We start from the raw sequence: 13,024 nt of genomic DNA on the forward strand, positions 1-13,024 counted from the left end.
GTGTGTGTGTGTGTGTGTGTGTGTGTGTGTGTGTGTGTGTGTGTGTGTGTGTGTGTGTGTGTGTGTGTGTGTGTGTGTGTGTGTGTGTGTGTGTGTGTGTGTGTGTGTGTGTGTGTGTGTGTGTGTGTGTGTGTGTGTGTGTGTGTGTGTGTGTGTGTGTGTGTGTGTGTGTGTGTGTGTGTGTGTGTGTGTGTGTGTGTGTGTGTGTGTGTGTGTGTGTGTGTGTGTGTGTGTGTGTGTGTGGAGGGGGGTGTCTCATTTTCAGGGCACTCCCAGAAAAAAGGATTTTTCATGGTTGTCAGTTTAAAAAGCTTTAGGCCTAAATGTTCTTAAATGATCAAAGGTTCTTTGTGGAGACCACTTGTATCCATTTCAAGTAAATGATTGATGGTGCTTTTCAGCCAATGCCAACACCTTTTTACAAGCGCTTTTCCAGTACAGAAAAGCTCAAGCCGAGTGGTTGTGGATGACACCGTCTTTTGTGTCAGCTCAGTCCTGGTAAGCAATAAGGGCATCAATAACTTTGACGGTTTGGACGATTCTGCCCTCTAGCGATTGATTAAAACATGTAGCCCCCATGTTTATGGGGATGAACTGATGGTGTTAAAATACCTCTTCTCCAGTCGGAGAGACAGAGGTCTTTCAAACCTGAGTGGGGGGAGCAGGGAGCAGATTGTGTGATCTTAACAGGCAAAAACTAAAGCAATCCACACACGGTACTCTGTACTATTATAGTGCCTTGTAATGGTTATATAATCGTAAGGCATCATCTCTGTGTATGTGTTTTGTTTGTGAAACTCCAGTTTTATTCTTTTTGGTTGGTCTTTATCGCTGTATCGAGTGCTGGCCATTTTAAAATCCAGGAATGGTCAGTGCTGAGGTGGAGAGTGTAAGGTTTATCTGCGAGACTCTTACTGACGTCTGCGTTCTAATGAGCTCCGTCTCACCTCCTGTCTGGATTACATCGCCCGACACGTAGGCTGGAGTTGCCGCTATCTCCCTTTCCTCCTGAAGGAATGTGTGTGTGTGTGTGTGTGTGTGTGTGTGTGTGTGTGTGTGTGTGTGTGTGTGTGTGCGCGTGTGTGTGCGTGTGCGTGGGTATGCTTGTGCTGTGTCTTCTGTTCTGGACATGGTGCTCTAGCCTGTCACACACACACACACACACACACACACACACACACACACACACACACACACACACACACTCCCTTCTGTCTTCCCTCTATACCCTCCCACACACACTGAATACATCAGAATACTCCCTCTTACTCACACACACACACACACACACACACACACACACACGTACACACACCGTCTCTTTCTTTGTGTATTTCTGTGTGTTTCGCTCCCTTCCTTCCTCTGCGTGCCTTCCTCTCACTGTCTCAAACAGCCCAATGTCTCCTAGAGCCACATTCAGGAGATGTGTTTATTTCACACACACATTCACACACTTTCACCACCAACTCTACTCTTCTCTTCTCTTCTCTTCTCTTCTCTTCTCTTCTCTTCTCTTCTCTTCTCTTCTCTTCTCTTCTCTTCTCTTCTCTTCTCTTCTCTTCTCTTCTCTTCTCTTCTCTTCTCTTCTCTTCTCTTCTCTTCTCTTCTCTTCTCTTCTCTTCTCTTCTCTTCTCTTCTCTTCTCTTCTCTTCTCTTCTCTTCTCTGTGTCCCACACAGGCTCTGCTACTCTATTCTAGTTGTGAGCTTTACGTGCTGTATTAGGTGATAATCCCCCATAGGAAACCACTAACAGCTACACACACACACACACACACACGCACATACACATACACTCAAACACGCACACACAAACAAGGGCAGCATCAGTCAGTGTTGAGTTATATAAAGCTCAGTCTGTGTCTGCTCTGTCAGGAAATGTGTACAGTAGCTCAAGCAGAAGTCAGTGTGGCATGAAATTGCTCTGTTGGTGCCACGCAAATAGTGTTTGTTTACCTGGGCACAACCTGTCAGGAAAGTGTGTGTGTGTGTGTGTGAATAGACAGATGGGTCTCTATTTGGTGAAGGACAAATATGTGGTAGGATTTATTATATGTGCATTATGATGTGCATTGTTTGCTTTAGTATTTGCTCTTTCTCTCTCTCTCGTGTGTTCCTCTGGGCTCACCTGGGTGTGCATGCTTTTGTGTCTTTTTCCATGTGGGTGTGCTGAAACTCTGCAGAGGATACAGACTCTTTCCTGTGACACTGATGCCCTACTCTGTCTACCACACACAAACACACACACTACACAGACATACAGACAGACAGAAAAAAAAGAGACAGGAGTTTTAAGCTTGAAGCAATCCTGCGATTGCATCACTGTGCAAGCCAAGGTGTTTTGTCACACTGTGCAGTGGGTGACAATCACCCGGTTGCATTTGTGAGTGTAACATGACACCTCTGTGATGTCACTTCCTGCTGCCTGAACCATCCAAGCTCCACCTCGGCTTGGCTCTGAGTCAGAGCTCTCAGATTACTCAGCCTCTCTCTTTCTCTCCCTCTCTTTCTTTTGCTCTCTCCCTCTGCCACTCCTATCCTCTCCATCTCTCTCTCTCTCTCTCTTTCTCTCTTTCTTTTTCACTTTATCATACTTTTTTCCTCTTGCTCTTCTAAAAATGGATTAGCGTTGTTCAAAAAGCACCTGACTTTAAGGTCTTTAAGGGGCCCACATGAGGACCTCCAGGGGCCTCTCTCTCTCTCTCTTTCTCTCTCTCTCTCTCTCTCTCTCTCTCTCTCTCTCTCTCTCTCTCTCTGTCTGTCTGTCTCTGACTTCCCCTCCACAGCTAACATCTCCGGCCCCCTGCCGCCGTAGTCGCCTCCTGTGAACTTTGACCCTGAAAAATCTGCCCCTGGAGAATGATAGGCATCTGAGCTTGCTGGCATGCCTCAAGCCGCGTACCTTATTTATGAAGTCAGAGCGCCCTTGGAGGGAGGGACTTAACCGGAGGAGGAGGGTGGTGGTGGGTGTGTGTGAGAGTGTGTGTTTGTGTGTTAGTGAGGAAGAGAACAAGTGGGAGGGAAACCAAAACACACTGTCGAGAGAGAGAGAGAGAGAGAGAGAGAGGAAGGGAGGGACAGGGCTGCTCTCACAGGAGGAAAACAGACGGAGAGAGAGAGAGAGAGAGAGAGAGCGAGAGCGCAAGTGAAAAAGAGAGAGAGAGACAGAGGGGAAACAGAGTGTTACCGGACAGCCAAACTAGCTTAGGAGCGAGCGCGCAAGTGAGTGAGACGACGAGAAGGCAAGAGAGCAGCGGCGACCCCGACTGGGTCTTGGATTACAGGAGTGCATTAAGGGAGTAACGTTCACGTTCCACCGCGGGAGAGAGAGAAAGAGTGAGAGAGAGAGAAAGAGAGAGAGAGAGAGAGAGAGAGAGAGAGAGAGAGAGAGAGAGAGAGAGAGAGAAAGAGGGGGCAAGTCAGGAAGCCACTGCTCTCCTCGCCTGTCCTGGGTCGCCTCTGCGCCGCTACTCGCTGACCGGCTCTCTGCCCTCCTCCCTGCCCGCTGCCCCGGCTGTGCCAGGGCTGCCGGCGGGGCACAGGGGGCAAACCCCCGAGGGGCAAAGGACTATGGGACACGGTGCCAGTGCGGAGACATTGGCACAGCAACCAGCAGCCGTCCTCCACCACGGTGAGTGCAGAGGGCAGAGGAGCAGAATTGGAGCTAAGCCTGTAGACTAAAGAGAGCGGAACAGCTGATACGCGCACACGAGTGTTTGCACAGATAGAAGTTACGCCAGAGACCGCAGTGACCTCTCATATAGAGGCAGCGCTTATGGCAGTCAGAGAGAGGTGGGCTGTGGAGATGGTGGCTCCCTGTTTAAACACAGCAATGCTAAGAAAGCAGCTTTGAATTGAATTATGCTTAAATTAAATTGAGTGTTTGAATTGAATTGAATTGAAAGCAGTCACAGCTGATGGAGGAATGTATGTGTTTTTGGAAGAGATAGGCAAGGAGTGTTTTTAATTATGGCAGGTGCTCATTAATGGCAGTGTGGGTTTCCATGTCGACTAGTGTCTTTTCCGTTTGTGTGTGTGTGTGTGTGTGTGTGTTGGCGGTGAGACAGGGTAGTAGAGGCTGTGGTTTTGGAAAGTTGGTACAGGTATGTGTTGTACACCAAGAGAGACTTGATGGAACCAACCAAACCAAGACAAGCAGGCAGGCAGGCATGGGTAGGTGTGTGTGTGTGTGTGTGACAGAGAGAGTGTGTACGGGTACAAATGAGACTTGGTGGCGATGGAATGTGGTGATTGCAAAAGAAGTCATCTTTGACAGTGTGTGTGTGTTGTGTGTGTGTGTGTGTGTGTGTTGTGCGTGTGTCATCTTCATTCAGATCTGTCCCTGTTGCCCCATCCTTCACTCTTCCTACACACTTGTTCCTTCCTTTAATCCTCTCTTCTCTTCTCTTCTCTTCTCTTCTCTTCTCTTCTCTTCTCTTCTCTTCTCTTCTCTTCTCTTCTCTTCTCTTCTCTTCTCTTCTCTTCTCTTCTCTTCTCTTCTCTTCTCTTCTCTTCTCTTCTCCACTGTGTGCTTGTGTGTAATGATTAGTGAAGAGCTGTACTAGCTGCTGAAGGTCAGAGTAAACGTCCACGTTGGCGTTGGCGCTGGGGTGAGTTTGACTGCTGCTGATGTGCCCTCTGCTACGTCCAGCATGTTAGGGTGGGACGGACTGGTGTCCTGAAGTGTCTCCGCACCTCTGAGGCCCATTGCGAAAGACTTCTTATGTGACAACTCAAATAGCTCTGTGTGTGTGTGTGTGTCATTGGTCTCCTACAACACCCACAAACCAGTTTTTGCTGTCCCAGTGTTTGTCCTCTACATTGGGTGCAGTGTGTGTGTGTGTGTGTGTGTGAGACGGCAGCAGACCTGTTCTGTCATATGTGGAGTCTTCCTCCACTCACGTTGTCTGCAGCGTTTCACACTCCATGTTTAATTACAGGTTAAGCCGTCCAAATGGCAGCACACTCACCTGCTCTTCCGCTGTGCCCATGAGCACTCTGACCTTACCTGACTAGCAGCAGCCGCTTTACTCAGAGAGCCCTGGAGATTTTATGTTACGTTCTACATTACATGTTACACTCTACAGGGATTAGGCAAGGTACTGTAGACATTGAACTGTGTGCATGGTTGTAAATGTGGTTGCGTGTTTGTGTGTGTTAGTGTGTGTGTTAGTGTGTGTGTTAGTGTGTGTGTGTGTGTTAGTGTGTGTGTGTGTTGGTATGTGTGCGTGCGTGCACTTTTGCAACCACTGTGTTGGAAAACTTTGGAGTTTCAATGTTGTAGTATGGGTGTGGGTGATCCTGTCAGTTTCCTGGACACACACACACACACACACACACACACACACACACACACACACAGACAGACAGACACCACAAGCTGGTCAGTGTGTTTCCATTTTATTACCTGGCCTCTCCAAGCTGTTGACGCTCAGTGTGTTGACTGAGTGAGTGAGTGAGTGAGTGTGTGTGTTGACGGAGTGTGTGTGTTGACGGAGTGTGTGTGTTGACGGAGTGTGTGTCACTCACTGAGCTGCGCAGCGCCCACAGCATTGCACTGCTATCACCGACGATTGTGCAACAGTCCTGCAGCAGCACAGCCCACAGCATAGCAATGCTCACCGTCACGTCCAAGTAAGAAAGAATTTACACACCTCCTTCTTCCCCCCCCAAACCTCACACTCACACTCACACACACACTCACACTCACACACACACAAACCCTTGGGGAACAATGGCTGCATTGACTCCTCACCACTATGAAGCCTGTAGTGGTTGTTACTGTGGCATTAAAAAAAAACAGTGCATCTATTTTATCTCTCTGTATGTTCACTTGTTTAGCTCGTAGCACTGGTGTTACAGAGGTTGACAGTTTTGTAGCACAATACACAAAATCTCTAGCATCGGTATGTCGTTACAAACACCTCATCTGTAGGCTACACTCTAGAGAACATGTTAAATAAGGAGCCACCGGTGCTACGCTGGTAAATCATTGTAGCACGTGGTATAGGTGGCACTGTACAGCCTGGGTTAGGGTAGGGCCTCACTCACTCACTCACTCATCCTATTGTCAACTAGAGCTGTGATCAAAATATCCTATGTCATATATTGCGTTGAACTCTATTGATATGGCATCAAAACTAAAAGCATATGAAAATATCCATTTTAAGTTTTAAAGTTGATGACCATTACTACAGGTAACTAATAGCAGTTAGAGTGAGTTCTGTTTTGAACATGGTCATTCTTCTGAGTGAACACGTATTGCAGTGTGGATCACATCATGGCGTCTGTATCATGATGCATATCATCTTGTGAGGCACTCTTTTATATCTGTTCCTTCAGCTTTCTCTCTTTCGTTCTCTCTTTCTTTCTTCCCCCTCTCTCTATCTCTGTAGTTGAGACAGAGCTGTGTGTGTGTGTGTGTGTGTGTGTGTGTGTGTGTGTGTGTGTGTGTGTGTGTGTGTGTGTGTGTGTGTGTGTGTGTGTGTGTGTGTGTGTGTGTGTGTGTGTGTGTGTGTGTGTGTGTGTGTGTGTGTGTGTGTGTGTGTGTGTGTGTGTGTGTGTGTGTGTGTGTGTGTGTGTGTGTGTGTGTACTCCTGCTGTACTCTGATACCTGTGTCTGGCACCGTCACAGTCCATTGTAACACGAGGTGCAGGTGCCGTGGCAACAAGCCGCTCTCCACCTCTCCGTCATCAACCCCCTCCCCACCGCATCAAATCCCTTTACCACAGGCGTGTGTGTGGGTGTGTGTGTTGCTTTCCTTGGAAGAAACGTGTGTCTGTGGCTCCTTATTTAACATGTTCTATGCTGTGGTTTCAAATCCCACATTGTAATGTATCCTGAGAAGTCCTAAGTGTTCAAAAGCAGAGGATACTCAAGTCTCTCCCACTCATTGTCTCTCCTTCTGTCTGTCCTGGTCTCCAAAAACCTGCACGCGTCACTTTCAATTAGATACTTGCTGATATAGGCTAAAGATTAGTCTACAAACTCAAAAGGACAGCTCGAGAACTTTGCTGAAATGACACACACACACACACACACACACACACTCAAACAAGCTTGCTCTTTCTCTATCAAACACACGCACACATTCACACTCTTTCTCACACACTCTCTCTCTCTCTCTCTCTCTCTCTCTCTCTCTCTCTCTCTCTCTCTCTCTCTCTCTCTCTCTCTCTCTCTCTGACACACACATTCTCTCTCACACAGCCGCATGCCAAGCAGATTGCTGGGGTTTGGCTGCCAGAGAGGCTTGCCACTGGTGGGATATCAGCACTACCACCTTTTTGGCCCAGCGTAACACGGCCTTTCTTGTCCTCCGTCTCCCGACCTATTCCTCTTACAAGCCGCTCTCCACCTCTCCGTCATCAACCCCCTCCCCACCGCATCAAATCCCTTTACCACAGGCGTGTGTGTGGGTGTGTGTGTTGCTTTCCTTGGAAGAAACGTGTGTCTGTGTATCTCTGCAGTTATGTTTGTGCATCTTCGATGTGTGTGTGTGTGTGTGTGTTCGTGTTCCATGTGTGTGTTTGAATGGGTTAGGCTGTCACAGGTCAGTCCTCCCCAGTAACTCTCATAGTTGAGCAATCTCTACACTCCCATGACTGTCACATCACTGTCACGTCACACTCCGGTCAAGACGGTCATAACCTGTGTGTGTGTGTGTGTGAAAGGGTTATTCTAAGCGCTCTTCTACTACTGTTAGCTTATAAGCTATGTGAGCAATCTCTGCACTCCTCTTCTACATGCATTAGAGGCGAGTAATCTCTCCACACACACACACACCCCCGTCACATTACCGTCATGTGACACTCTGTCACACTGCCCAGGTCAAGAGTCACGTAATCTGCACATGACGTGTGTGTGTGTGTGTGTGTGTGTGTTTGTTTGAATGATGGGTTGTGCTGCATCCTCTCCTACAACCGCTAGCCTATAGGTGACCAAAGTCGACACTATCCTCGTCACATTACCGTCACACTGCCCGGGTCATGAGGCGCACGACTTCCACACCTCCCAGAGGTCAACAGGTCCCCGAGCAGGCCCCCGTTGGAATGGGCGATGAGGTGGACAGACGAGTCTAATTAGCATCACTGGATGTGTCCTCGGACGGACTCTTTTAGTGTAGGCCTGGGATGTTAAAGTGGGCTGGTGCCCAAACTCACACTGGTTAGGTGTGTGTGTGTGTGTGTGTGTGTGTGTGTGTGTGTGTGGGGTTGAGTTTGCTTTTGTATGGTCGGGTGTGTTTGCATGGGAGCACTTGTGTGTGCGTGTGTAGTATGTGTGTGCGTGGTGTTGAAATGTTCGCCTGCCTCTCTGCCATATATAACACTAGGGGCTTAAAACTCACTGGCACCTGTCACATGTAACAATTCCCACTACAGCTACAGCTGTCCTCTCTCTCTCTCTCTCTCTCTCTCTCTCTCTCTCTCCCCTCCCTCTTTCTCCCTCTCACCCTCTAGTTTTCTAAGCTCATAAGTTTTTTTTTAATGCAAGAATTTAATACTGAAATAATTGGTGATGCAGTATTATTTATCTTACTCGCCCCCCTCCCCTCCACACACACACCCTGCCTCTTGCTCTCTCTCACCCTTCATCCCTCTCTCTCTGCTCTCTCTATTCCTTCCTCTCTCTCTCTCCCTCTCTCTTTGTCTCTCTTCTATGCAGTGGTTTCAAATCCCACATTGTAATGTATCCTGAGATAAGTCCTAAGTGTTCAAAAGCAGAGGATACTCAAGTCTCTCCCACTCATTGTCTCTCCTTCTGTCTGTCCTGGTCTCCAAAAACCTGCACGCGTCACTTTCAATTAGATACTTGCTGATATAGGCTAAAGATTAGTCTACAAACTCAAAAGGACAGCTCGAGAACTTTGCTGAAATGACACACACACACACACACACACACACTCAAACAAGCTTGCTCTTTCTCTATCAAACACACGCACACATTCACACTCTTTCTCACACACTCTCTCTCTCTCTCTCTCTCTCTCTCTCTCTCTCTCTCTCTCTCTCTCTCTCTCTCTCTCTCTCTCTCTCTCTCTCTGACACACACATTCTCTCTCACATTCTCTCTCACACAGCCGCATGCCAAGCAGATTGCTGGGGTTTGGCTGCCAGAGAGGCTTGCCACTGGTGGGATATCAGCACTACCACCTTTTTGGCCCAGCGTGACACGGCCTTTCTTGTCCTCCGTCTCCCGACCTATTCCTCTCCCGCTCTTTCTTTCTCTTTCTCTTTCAGTCTCTATCTCTCGCTTTCTACTTTACATGCTACATTATTTACAGCCATAGTGAATGGCATGGTATTGGACACTGTACTTTCTAGCATGCTGTTCATTATCGAAAGCTGCACGCTCTCTTTTCTCTCTCTCTCTCTCTCTCTCCCCCTCCCTCCTTATTTCCTTATCCATCTCTTGCTGCACTCCCACTTCATATCAGGCAGCCGTTAGCACCCCCATGCTCCCTTGCTGTTCACTCAGTCACTCTGTTCCACTGTGTGCCACAGCAATGCGGTACAATACAACAAACTTGTAAAACATGAAAATAGGGAAATATGTTCTTGTCTGTGAACTTTGTATTTGTCTACTTTGTGTGTGTGTGTGTGTGTGTGTGTGTGTGTGTGTGTGTGTGTGTGTGTGTGTGTGTGTGTGTGTGTGTGTGTGTGTGTGTGTGTGTGTGTGTGTGTGTGTGTGTGTGTGTGTGTGTGTGTGTGTGTGTGTGTGTGTGTGTGTGTGTGTGTGTGTGTGTGTGTGTGTGTGTGTGTGTGAGTGTGAAGTTGCCCATTGGCCGTAGTACAATGTGTGACCTCAGCAGTACTTAGTGTGGCCTGAGCTTGTTGTATGTTATTTGATTCTGCTTTATTTTGTTTATTTACCTGGCTTTATTTCTTCCTCGGAATCATACGGTAGAAACGGCAATAGTCAAAAACAGACTAGTCCTAAATAACAGACAAGAAATCTCCCCCTTTTGTGTGCCTTACTGTAATTTCATGCCTATAAACTGAGGTTTAGACAATGATTTTGCCAAATTTCCTCAGCTGTTAGGTTAATAAAGAGGCAGGCTATTTTTTTCTGATTAATTGTGCTCTTGGGCACCATCCTGCAGTTTATACCCAATGTGACTAATACACAGGTATTGGTATATATTGACCAACATTGATATCAGATAATATAGGCCTTGTTGACTGATATCGGCATTAATTCTGCACAAGGTAGATGTTTGCAAACTGACAGACTTGAACATGGCTCAGTTATTTTCTTTTATGAATATTTTTGTTTCCACTCTACTAAAGTGTATGATTAACAACAAAAAATAAGTAAACAAACAATGAAAAAAATATGGGTATCCGCATCGGTATCGGCCCAGAATTTCATAATCGGTGCATCCCTGTACACAGAATATTACTGTAACTGCTATAAATAGTGTGTGCTTTGTCTTGTGAGGGCCTGGCCTGCCATTTTGTGATGCTTTTGAGCGCGACTCATCTCTCAGGTATTGGTGACTAGGTGAGTCGGTGTGGTGTCCACCCATCTCTCTCTCTCTCTCTCTCTCTCTCTCTCTCTCTCTCTCTCTCTCTCTCTCTCTCTCTCTCTCTCTCTCTCTCTCTCTCTCTCTCTCTCCCTCCCTCTCCTTTTCCCTCTCCCTCCCCCTCTCTCTCTTCCTTTCCATATCCCTCCCTCCTTCCTTCCCTCTCCCTCTCCCTTGTTCTCTTGGGCCACGGCCACTGCCACGGGCGGTGTGTGAGGGAGCGTATTCCCATGATTCATAGTATCACCTGTTGCCGATGTTTGCTTCGCCATCGTTTGGGTTTATTAATAGACTGGCGCTCCTTGTCCAGCCGACACATGCTGTTGGGTGGTGGTGGAGGTTGTGATGTCATGAATGTAGGTCATGATGTGCTCGTTGTATTGTGGTGTTTATACCGGTGTGTCTGTCCAGTCGGACGTCCCGGTTGGTGTCCTCATTAAGGTGGAGAAAGAATGTTTTGTTACGTTGTATTACATATGGAAAATATTGTTGCATGTCATCAATTGGAAATCTAAATATAACCCTACCAACATACGTCTCTCAGATAACATGGACTTGAACACTCTGAAGACAACAATTATTAATGGATTGAGTCTAAATTATATTGTGTCAAAATGGCCTATAGATTTTATGATATAGATATAGATTAGAGAAATAACTAAATTTGTTTCACTAACCTGAAATGGTGAAGCGCTGCGTACAAAAATGGTGTTGTGGGGGGATAATAATTTGCTTTATTTCTTTTTTTTATATAATTTAATCATTATTTCATTAAGAAATTGAAATTAATTTTACATTCAATTAGTGACCTTAGATATTTACTAGATAGTTTATTTTTTATTTGTCATTCACACAACATGGTAACAGGAGGAGAACGAAATAAGTGCCGACCAACTAGCAGAGTGAATAATAAATACATAAAAGTACGTAGTAAAAATGAGTAAAATGAGACCTGTCCTACATAAAAACAACATGTCACAGCGTTTCAAATACAGCAAGTAAGTAATGTTGAGATGAGTCAATGGTGTGGAAGACTTTATCAGTCTGACAGCGTCCGGGTAGAAGCTGTTCTTCAGCTTTATAGCTGTAATCTAGGCCACTGCTGACTGTGATTAGTGACTAGCTGTCATCTGAAATGACTTGGCACAGGTGTGAGTTACTCAGCAGACCGGCGATATGGCCAAGGGTGTGAAGAGCCTTGTGTTTTGAATTGGGTGCCAGCCTTTTCGTCATCAGCCTTTTAACATGTCACAGCAGCCTTTTCCTCTTTTTTTATTTACTTTGTAACTATTTTCCTTTTATGATTTTATTTAGTGTTATTCTTTGTTTTTGTTTGTGGAAAGCACATTGAATTAGCCCTGTGTACGAAAAGTGTGTGTGTGTGTGTGTCCCTTCATGCTATGAATTACCCCGCACTGAGGAATCTGCCACTGTGATACTAAAAATGACATAAAGTGACACGCCACGTTATCTGACGAATGTCCACTCAGTGCTCCCCCACAAGCTAAATGAAACCAATGGGAAAAGACCCAGCAGCTAAATTCAACAGCCACGTCTGAGGAAAAGACTTGTGCCCCCGAAACATCACATCACATGTAGGGGCAACAGAAGCCATTCATGGAGCTTGTGAGCTGCGTTTAGGCCAGTGTGCGGACTCTCTTAAGTGTTTCTCTAAATCAAACCGTCACACATGGCTTTGCACTTCTGATTCCATGGGAACGACTCCAATCCTGAGCCGGTCTGATATATATTTGCTTATTGCTGTGCTAGCTTGCACATTGCTCTGAGTTTATAGCAATGCTAATATTAAACTGTGATAAATCAGGGAAGGGGGAAGCTAGCCTAGCAGGCCAGCTCTGGATGGCTTTAGCATGTGGGGTTTAAATGTCAGCTGTTTCAGATGTGGATGAGTTGTTCATGGAAAGTACCAGATGATGGCTATGAATGTCGACTGAGTGATTAGCCGTATTTAAATGGGTACTTTGAGTGGGCTGACAATTATTGGTGGATGATGTTCAGTTTCTGATTTATTCAGTCTCTCTCTCTCTCTCTCTCCCTCCCCATCTATCTCTCTTTACACTCCTCCCCCAATCTTTCTTTCTTTCTTTCTGTCTATTTCTGTCGTTCTCCCTCCCTCGTTCAGATGAGGAAGTCGACCAGCAGCACAGCACGGCGGGCAGCAATGGAGGGAACCCTGGTGACGTCCCGAGCAAGAGCAAGGGCAAGTTCTCCAACTTCGGCAAGATCTTCAAGCCCTGGAAGTGGAGGAAGAAGAAGAGCAGCGATAAGTTCAAGGAGACCTCCGAAGGTGACCGCACTGCTCTGATGATGATGATGATGATGATGATGATTGAGGAGGAGGAGGATGACAAATTCACACACAACATCACACAACAACACACAAACATACCAGGTTCTACTCAAGATCAGGTGTTCAGATCCTGTGTAGATGGGATATCCTCCAGTCCTTAGGTTGATGGTACAGGTGGTACATTTAGAG

The 13,024-nt window shown here is 46.5% G+C and overlaps 1 protein-coding gene across 10 annotated transcripts in view; it reads left to right on the plus strand.

Moving 5' to 3' along the window:
• The window catches only part of phactr4a (phosphatase and actin regulator 4a), a 46,319-nt gene that overhangs the window by 14,627 nt on the left and 18,668 nt on the right, over positions 1-13,024 (plus strand). For 7 of the 10 annotated variants that reach the window (XM_076302226.1, XM_076302230.1, XM_076302227.1 and 4 more), the window contains one exon: positions 12,668-12,832. In XM_076302226.1, the coding sequence (XP_076158341.1) occupies positions 12,668-12,832 (165 nt within the window). Of the gene's footprint in view, positions 1-3,048; positions 3,630-12,667; positions 12,833-13,024 lie in introns of those variants that run through there. The other 3 variants (XM_076302225.1, XM_076302235.1, XM_076302233.1) reach the window with 2 other exon arrangements.

This window comes from Alosa pseudoharengus, unplaced genomic scaffold (assembly GCF_046254945.1).
Source record: "Alosa pseudoharengus isolate Yale_2024_CS ecotype anadromous, Long Island Sound unplaced genomic scaffold, YU_APseudo_1.1 YU_APseudo_1.1_scf_23, whole genome shotgun sequence".
NCBI lineage: Eukaryota > Metazoa > Chordata > Actinopteri > Clupeiformes > Clupeidae > Alosa > Alosa pseudoharengus.